Genomic DNA, 9503 nt, shown 5'->3' with positions numbered 1-9503 from the left:
AATTACCCTGCTCATTTCTGGCCCGTGGCCAGCTCTCATCTGTTGATGCTAGCAACTAATTCCCTGAGAAGTAAGATGTAAAAGGGCACAGAGAGAGAAGTCACAGGCCCCTCTAGCTCACATCCAGGTGTGGCATTTGGAGCTGAACCCCTCCTTCCCCTGATGCTTGTATTCGTGTTCGTGGTCTTAATTAAAGTGATATTTCGAGAGAGGAGGTTCTGTTTGTTCAGTTAATGAACCCCACTATTCTCTGCGGGCAAATGGAAATGCAAGCACTCCAATTAGCATATGTTAGCATTTTACTATGTTTATTCCTCGCTGTGGAAAACAGCTTACCAAGGCGAAAAGCTTTCCACCCTTGTAAGAGTAGCTGTGGAACTTTTTCACCCCAAAATAATTGACTCAAACTAATTAAACATAGATCTGGGAAACTTATATCTAAATGCTTTATGCATGTAGATGTGTTTGAGTGCGTGTGTCAGTATGTGCGTGTATCAGTACTCAGGCCTTGAGTTTTATGACTTTCAGCAGGCCACACATGCATGTTTAAGAGACATAAGAAAGACTATATGAAAAAAATACTTTATTTTCATAAATGTATACAGTACATGTGTGGAGGAAATCCCCCCTCTTTACAGCTGTCTGCATCATGTTGCAGCTTGCATATACATTATCATACTATTTGTCATATTCACACAAGCTCTGTCAGCAAACATACAAAAAGAAATCACTTTTTTATTTCATAAAACAAGAAAATATAAATTCATAAGGATGTGCAAAATTATTGTCCACTAATGCTTTTTCAAAACATTTTGGATGTAATTGCTGCTCCATTGATTGTCTAAATAATAATAATAATGATGATAATATATTATTATCATCATAATAATAATAATAATAAATAATAATAATAATAATAATAATAGGCAGATGCATACATCGGTCCATTTTGCAGCGGCATGTCACATAAATAACCATCAGACTTCATTTCTCTTCAGCACTTGTAATTATTCATTCATTATTTATCTTTTGCGCATCCTCTGTAGTTTTCATCCCACTTGTAAATCATAAATTCATGAATTTATGTACTAAATGGTCTCGTCCTCTGTTTTTATATGAGGTTATTTGTCATTTTAACCATCCATTCAGACAGTTGTTGAAAAGTCAGTCATTGTACAGGTCATTATTTATAATCGCAGCCTCTCCCTGCGGGGACATCTGAAGACGTCGCTTCTTGCCAAAGGTGGAGAAGGAATTGTGGACGTCCAGTTCGCTCCGCTGTGCTGCGGGCCTCAGGGTGCAAAACCCCGATGGTGTCCCAGGGATGTACACATTGTGGTGGTAGTCAGGAGGTGGGTGAGGGTGTGGGTGAGGGTGGGGTGGGATGGATGGCTGCTGCTGTTGGGGAGGAGGTGTGCACCGAGGAGTCCAGGGGCGAGAGTGGACCCCACTGGTTGATGGAGACATCTTATAGTCTGTAGAATGACACAGACAAAGAGAAAGGAGAGGAGAAGCAACTGCTTAATTATTCAATATTGACTTAGGGCTGTTGTGGTATTTTCATTTGCATAGCACTTTTCTAAAACAAAGTTTGGTGTTTTGCAGTCAGGACAATAAATACTGACAACAACAAAAATACAAAAACAGAGCCATAATGATGGGGGTGTGAATATAACCCTGCTTCTGCACACCAGCAACCAATTAAGGGGACAACAAAGGGAAACAGAATGTCTTACATAAAAGCATGGAGGTGTGTTGTGTGGTGGACAATATGCATATTTGGGTGCACAAAACATGCTGTAAAGTAAAAAACACTGAATGTGTAGTTTTCATAAAGGCTGTTTGCTGTTGACTGGGTTTGGCCTGTCTTACCTTTCATCCCTCTCATGTGAGTACCCCAGGTCCAGTACTGTCCAGGCGCCATGGAGGTTACATAGTTTTCTGGGTCTGCGTGCATGGCCTTACGCATGAGGGTGCCATCCATGTTGATGGAGTTATAACTGAAAACAAGATATCAGTCTGTCATGACAACATACCTGACTAGTATGATAATTCAATATCTATATATCCAACAGTGAAAATAACTGGAGGCTGATATTACTGTCTTGAAGAGACTGTGGTGGGATAATTTTTAAGATAGCACGAAGGTTGCTTTCTTGTGAAACTAAATATCCATGGGTAGCAACCATGTTGGCAGAGCTTGTTGGGAAAAGGGCTAAATAACACTTCAGGTTTTGGCTCAATTTCAAAGGCGTCCCTTGAACTCTCATTTCAAGAATATCTGAATTAAAGTGAGTTCTGCAGGAACCAACAAGTCTCCTCTATACTCGAAATGGCTTGTTCTTAGTTAACGTTTTGTCCCTTACAAACAACGTACTTCTTCAAATTAAAGCTGTATATTTGTCTTTTTATGGACAACCAGCTTATTCTAATAACAGTTAATCTCCTAACATGCATTTAAGAGATCTCAATTCTGATTGCTACTCAAATTATAGCTGAAATAATTTTAGAAAAATTCACTTGTGCATGTATTTAACTTTTTTGTGTAGATTTTAACTGGAGGCTGTGCTTGCTCTTTGTGGTTTGTGGCAGTTGTACTTGTCTTCTTGTTGTTTATTGATGTATCAGTGTTTTTTGCTGCCCTCCTGGCCATATACAACACATTTAAACAGGACTGTTGTAGAATTCAAAATGTTTACTATGGCAGCAGAAATAATTCCTGAAATTCAGTTATGGCTTTTGGTTTTCAGATTTTCAGTGGCCCCATCTGACTGCCCCTATAAAATATTTCGGGGCGCCACTGTCTATATTTTAACAGGAGTGATATTTATACAGGCTGTATACCTCAGCCCTTTGTGTGAGCATGATATGCTTTGGTACAACAGCTTAACATTGGTTTGACAAAGGTCAAAATTGTACCTTTTAATGGAGGAGTTCTGATTCTTTGTGAGAGTCCAGTCTGTGTTTGGCTGCTTCAGCTGCAAAAAAAGAGCACAACATCATTTAATGTTAACTTTTTCAACATAATTTAACAACAAAAAGTCTCAATATAAACATACATAAAAGTTCAGTGTCACAGTCCAGGTCTATTTTGAGAAACGTCTCTTCCAAATAAGCTCAATCAAACCGGTCTTGATGGCAAACCTCTCCTGTTTATTCTATCCTCGTGGATCAGCAGAGGTCAGCGATAACTGTCACGAGGAGCAGTCTGTCTTATCCTGAAATGGAGACATGACTCTTTTCACATGGATCGCGGCTGCCGCCCTGTGGATGTTTGGCAGCGCTGATTTTTTTAGGACCGGAGGAGCTGCTGCCTTCAGCTTAGACTCGCCCGTCTCTTAGTTTTGCTTTTATCGTCTGTGGCGCAGCGTGAGAGGTGAAGGAGGGCACCCGAGAGATATTTATTCCGGGTTTGAGTCTCATAGTATGGATTCCACGCTCTATTAATTCCCTTAAAGTTGTTAACACGGAGAATGCGACGTAAGCGTATTATTAGAATCGGTATTCAAAATACACTCCCCGCCAACTACGCACAAAACCAATTAGAACCCCACCGGGATGAAACGAAACATGATTTTAATCTTCAAAGGAAACCGTGCCAGGGAGGAAATTAAGAAAATTACACACGTCATTGTTTTGTGGATTTTATGCATCATTTTTACATTAATATTTGCCTGATGCTCCTCGAGCAAGGTTTTTAATTAAAAGTCTCACAGAGAGCCTTGAAAAGTTTGCGGTCCTTGCAGCTGTATCTATATGCACAACCCAGCTCGCCGCTGCATGCATACACGTGCACGCACCTGTCCTGCGTGTTTTACACGCTCGAATGTGCATCTAATCTCTCTTTTCACCTCCGATTCATCAACTCAAGCAGGCTCATGTACTTGCCTTGTGCAATGCTCAGTTTCATTGACGTTTAATGTGTCACTCTGTGTGTGTGTGTGTGTGTGTGTGTGTGTGTGTGTGTGTGTGTGTGTGTGTGTGTGTGTGTGTGTGTGTGTGTGTGTGTGTGTGCATGGGGACGACTCGTGGGTACGCTGAGGGACACCACTGGGTGAATTAGGGGAACCAATTAACGTCAGGAAGGACACTTTCTCCTGAAGGAGCATAGCTGTAGGCGGAACAATCATCGTGACCTCGAAATCCCTCTTGTGGCCAGAGGTGCATGTGCCAGTGACCGAGCTGACATTTCTCAGTCTGCCCGTTGGAGTCTGGTATCATGGCTCTGAGTCTTTGTCCCTCTGCGTTTTGGTGAAAACAGGGAGGCGACAATGAGCAATAAGCACACATTTACGCTCTGTTTCCCCGTCTATTAAAATTTGAAAACACTGCCTTAGACATCTTGCCTCTGTCATTTCCCTTTCTCCTTGTCTCCTTCCTTCCCCATCCCATCCTTCTATTCCGCCCCTCCTCTTCCCCACCCTTGCTCAACAAATATTAAACCACATTTCTCTCTCTCTCTCTCTCTCTCTCTCTCTCTCTCTCTCTCTCCTCGCATACAGAGGACAGCGTCGGGGCCGATCTACAGGCGGCCCACGTCTCAGTCCAGCCATGTCCTTGCACCCCCCCCTCCTCCTTATCCTTGCCCCCTCCCCTCTCGGATGTCCTCCCGTCTCCCCAAAACCGTCCATTTGCCATTTTTCATCCATAATGGACAGCACCCCCCCCCCTTGCGAATACGCCACATTGTGTGTAGTATAATGGCTCGGCCGTGCTTGTGCCCTTGAGGCATAGTTAGTGAGGTTATCTGTCCTATATTGTTAGTTTGAGGACAAGAAGGCGTGTCGCAAACCCGACTGGTCGAGAAAGAATTGTCTGAACCCCAAGGCTGATGAATTCAAATAGCTGCCATTCACCTTGTCCGTCACGTATTTAACCTTGACTTTTTGTTCAAGCTCAGGTGGATGTGCTGGAAGCAGGTGTGTGTCCCCTCCTTGCAGAAAAAAAAGTGTAATACCGAATAATACATTAATCTCCCAGGTCACAAACTATTCTAATTAAATCCATGAATTATTATTAAAAGCTTTTTTACCCACGGGTGATTAATTTGCAAAAGCGTGCCGTGAAGACACCTGGAAATGTTCCCTAGACTGAATAGAGGAGTCAACTTGAAGTACATCTCCTCTTCCTCTCACGCAGTAATTGATATCTCACTTCATTCTATACAGATGATAAGACACGGTATGTGCGCAGAATATGCTCCCTGCAAGATAAGACTTTACACTTTCATTACCATGTCAATTAAAAATGTAATCTTCGTCTTCGTCTCATTTCATTTCCCGGGTGGAAAACATTACCATAGGCTCCGCACTTAAGATAAATTATTGCCATAATTATAAAAAACAGTCGAGCTAACATGCTGTGTTAATAAGAAGGGAGAGAGGGGGGAAAAATCACGGCTTTGCTCAGTTTTTTCCCAAGTTGAGTTTAAATCTGTGTGGCATGCGTGATTTGACCTTCATGGGGGAATGTCACAGTCTAGATACTTATCAGATAGAAATCTGAGATGGGTTTTTCCGTGGCAGCGTGTGACACAGACTGAGCTCAATGAACAACACAAGCACTCATGGTGTTAAACTATGCTGATTTCAGTGTACCTCGTTGGGAGTAGTTGCTCCGTTGTTCACAGATGCGCTCCGGCTCTGCGCGTTCCACGAGTTTTCTGCGCTCTTCGCCTCGTTGTTTCTCGGTGTGCTGCCCGGGCTGCACGGCTTCAGAAACATAAAGTCACTTTTGGCTGATTCGGGTGTCAAGCAGACTTTATAACAATATGACTGAGAGAGACTGCTGTTTCCATTCACCTCCATGCAATTTGTTGGCACTTTTGCCGCGGATGAGATCTGCAGGTTGAGGTTGGATTTTTTGAACACCTCCGGAGGCGGATCGGGCTGAAACCCCCCGCAACAGCAGCAGGCGAACGGGGGGAGGTTATACCCGCTGATGGTCTCCCTGTCCTTGTAACACTTGACCGCGGCCAGCACGATTATAGCCACAAGGAATATTAAAGATATTGTGCTCAGTGACACGATCAAGTAGAGAGCGAGGTTTGAGGGGGGCTGCGGGCTGAGTGTGAGGTCTCCGAAATCTGACAGCGACTCAGGCACGCTGTCTACCACTGTGAGGACAATGGAGACAGTGGCGGAGAGCGGCGGCTGCCCGTTGTCCTTGACTAATATTACCAATCTTTGCCTTGTTGCGTCTTTTTCTACTAGCCGGCGAATAGTCCTGATTTCGCCCGTGTACAGAGCCACGCTGAACAGCCCCGGGTCTGTAGCCTGCAACACCTGATAGGACAACCGGGAGTTTTGCCCCGCGTCCGCGTCTAGCGCTGTTATTTTTGAAACCAGATACCCAGCATCTACTGACCGCGGAACCACCTCTGTGGCCACGGTGCCGTTTTTGGGCAGCGGGGACACAATAACAGGTGCATTGTCGTTCTGGTCCAAAACAAAGACATTGACTGTGATGTTACTGGCGAGAGGAGGGAAACCAGCGTCCTGCGCTTGTACCAGAATCTGAAAGTTTCTAAGTTGCTCGTAATCAAAAGAGCGCAGTGCGTAGATATTGCCGTTGTCAGAGTTGATTGAGACATAAGTGGACACGGGCATGCCCTGAATCTGACCCTCGAGAATAGAATAAGACAGATAGGCGTTCTGGTTTGAATCGGGGTCGAATGCAGTTACTGAGCAAATGGAAGCGCCTGGAGCATTATTCTCGGTCACATAAACTGTGTATGAAGGTTGAGAGAACCGCGGGGGGTTGTCATTAATGTCAGACACTTGAACGAGGATGGTTTTCCTGGTGGAGAGAGAAGGGGAGCCCAAGTCTCGCGCTGTAAGAGTGATGTTGTACTCGGACACCGCTTCTCTGTCCAGAAACTCGCTTGTCACCAGAGTGTAATAGTTTTTAAAGGATGAGTGGAGCTGAAAGGGGACGTTGCTCGGGATTTGGCAGTCAACGTTCCCGTTCTCTCCCGAGTCCCGGTCCATCACACTGATAACCGCTATCACCGTGCCCGGTGGCGCGTCTTCCTGGACAGGAGTGGACACTGACGTGAGGATGACTTCGGGCGCATTGTCATTTACATCCAGGATGTCGACCAAGACTTTACTGTGCACAGCCACAGCTGATGGTCCCCTGTCTTTCGCCTGCACATACAGCTCATAAACACTGGCTTTCTCGTAGTCCACAATGCCCTTCACTCGGATTTCGCCCGTGTACGGGTCCACGCTAAACAGTTCGCGCACCTTGAGGGGTGCGTGCCCACTAAACGCGTAGGTCACCTCTCCATTTGAGCCCTCATCCAGGTCTGTGGCGTTCAGCTTCAGCACCAGCGTCCCCCTCGGTGCGTTCTCCACTAGGCTCGCCCGGTAAACTGAGCGGTCAAACACGGGCACGTTATCGTTGGCGTCTAACACTGTGATAGTTATCAGCGCAGTCCCAGAGCGTTCCGGTGACCCCCCGTCAAAGGCAGTCAGGACCATTTCGTGCTTTTTCTGCTGTTCCCGGTCCAGTGGGGTGTCCAGCACGAGCTCCGCAAACTTGCTTCCATCATTGCGCGTCTGGATGTTCAGCACAAAGTGCTCGTTTGCGCTCAGCTGGTAGGAGCGCAGAGAGTTGGTGCCCACGTCCTGGTCCTGTGCGCTCTCTAACGGGAAACAGGAGCCGGGCGCAGCCGACTCTGTGATGTCAAGATTAAACTCGCTCCACGGGAAACTGGGCGAGTTGTCATTCACATCTAAAATCTCCACTTCCACTCTGTACAGTTCTAATGGGTTCTCAATGACCACTTGTAAATGTAAAAAACAGCTCGGACTTCGCTCACACAGCTCCTCTCTGTCTATCTTTTCGTTGACGAAGAGGATGCCATTCTCCAAGTTCACTTCTAAATACTGCCTCTTTGCGCCGGAGACTATACGAAACCGGCGGGCTGACAGCTTGGCCACATCCAAGCCCAGGTCTTCGGCGATGTTGCCCACAAAAGCTCCATGCTCCAGCTCTTCGGGAATGGAGTACCGAATTTGCGCCAGAACCAGGTCCACTACACAGGCACACAGAAGCAGACATACAACCAGCCCAGTCACTGGTACCCAACTGCCTCTGGAGAGTCTGTGATCCATCTCAGCGGCGTGCGTAAAAATCGCCTCACCAAGACATCTTTCGCCTCATAAAGCCACTCAACTCAACAGCTAAAAAGTACATAGAAAAGCACAGCCAGTCCCAAATTTAAAAAAAGAAACTAACTTTGTAACATCTGGATAAGTTTACTGAATAGTTTAGCTGAGGGGACGGGAGGAGAGAGGAGAGGAGAGTGAATGCACCTCTCTCTCTCTCTGTTGTGCTCCACGCGCAACACTGGTGGTGTGTGAACGGGGGAGGCTCGCGCTTTGATTTTCCAGTGTATTAGACACTCGGAGGAGCTGGTGGGGAGGTGTGTGTATGTGTGAGTGAGTGAGAGAGAGAGAGAGAGAGAGAGAGAGAGAGAGAGGAAGAAGAGGGGGTGGACGTAGCTTCTCGCGGCTCCGTATTGGAGGACGCCGACGCGAAGTGCGACTCTAATTACTGTAGACGTTTAACCCTTTCACATCCCCGCGTCTGCTCCTCTGACCCATTAAATAGACGAGAAGGCAAGTTTGACACCAGACGTCAGAGCCAGATTTGGATTAGGGGACAAATTGTGTTGTGGGTGTCGTTTTCTAGGCTGCATTTACAGATGAGGATGGACAAGGATTTGCCATGGTGACCACATTGCCCTGCAGGCCCAGGATGGCAATAGTAGCTAACATTATTTTTCTTTGATTTTTTATGAGCCCCATTATAGCTTAAAAAAAGAAAAATACTACCGTGGTTCCACTATTACACTTTGAATTGCAGAAAACAAAAACACACTGGCCTGAGCTCTCACTCGCCTCAAATGGGCCAGTGGCCACAGCCAGTAGGCTCTTGGGATTCTGTAATGCTTTATAATGAGAGCCCCTTTGAAGATGAATGCCCACATTGCAAAAACAGTCCCATTCATTAATCATCACACGAAATTGGGTTTTACAAAAAGAATCTTTGATGGGTCAGGATATTCAATTTTAATCAATATTTAAACGAGTGTGCGCTACATTTTGGAGCTTAGAGTGATTACAGTGACAATCAGATGCGGGTGATACTCTCATACAATTGCGCGTTACACGACTTTAATTCACTTAAGTAGGCCTGAACATGTATCAACATAATCAACATAAAAGCAATGCCATAAAGCCTTAATCATACTTGTCTCTAATCAGGTATTAAAGCTGGGATTAGATAAATATCCCATAGGTGATGATGTGTTTAGTTTGGAGATGACAGAAAAAGGCCGAGGGGTGTTTTCGAGGACTAAAAAATGTTTCAGTACAATAAGTGACTTCAGTAGATCAAAGTCCCACCACTGTTTTTATAGGACAAAGAGGACAGCTCGAGCCTCTTTAGATTGCGGCACATGTTTGTTCAGATCTAATCTTTTCCCTGTTAAT

General features: G+C 45.3%; 1 protein-coding gene across 2 annotated transcripts; it reads right to left on the bottom strand.

Annotated features, from left to right (window-relative positions):
- Nucleotides 1-933: 933 nt before the first annotated feature.
- On the bottom strand, nt 934-8246 carry si:ch73-233f7.1 (uncharacterized protein LOC100537710 homolog). Of its 2 annotated transcripts, XM_042493445.1 has the most exons (5): nt 5802-8246; nt 5598-5711; nt 2920-2978; nt 1873-2000; nt 934-1475 (listed from the first exon to the last, which is right to left on the bottom strand). In XM_042493445.1, the coding sequence occupies exons 1-5, from the start codon at nt 8118-8120 to the stop codon at nt 1165-1167; spliced, it is 2931 nt and encodes a 976-aa protein (XP_042349379.1). In that variant the 5' UTR covers nt 8121-8246; the 3' UTR covers nt 934-1164. The 2 variants fall into 2 exon arrangements, with proteins under 2 accessions (XP_042349379.1, XP_042349378.1); XM_042493444.1 differs by having other exon boundaries at nt 5598-8246.
- Nucleotides 8247-9503: the final 1257 nt, after the last annotated feature.

Source organism: Plectropomus leopardus, chromosome 9 (genome assembly GCF_008729295.1).
Source record: "Plectropomus leopardus isolate mb chromosome 9, YSFRI_Pleo_2.0, whole genome shotgun sequence".
NCBI classification, from domain to species: Eukaryota; Metazoa; Chordata; class Actinopteri; order Perciformes; family Serranidae; genus Plectropomus; species Plectropomus leopardus.
This window is presented reverse-complemented; position numbering and strand designations above follow the sequence as displayed.

What these genes read in the sequence shown, in the direction of transcription:
- si:ch73-233f7.1 (XM_042493444.1), bottom strand. Translation starts at nt 8,120, where the DNA reads ATGGATCACAGACTCTCCAGAGGCAGTTGGGTACCAGTGACTGGGCTG. An exon ending in CAGAACTCCTCCATTAAAAG is followed by an intron (nt 2,001 to 2,919) that starts GTACAATTTTGA and finishes TCTTGTTTTCAG; the next exon opens with TTATAACTCCATCAACATGG. An exon ending in TCACATGAGAGGGATGAAAG is followed by an intron (nt 1,476 to 1,872) that starts GTAAGACAGGCC and finishes GTCATTCTACAG; the next exon opens with ACTATAAGATGTCTCCATCA.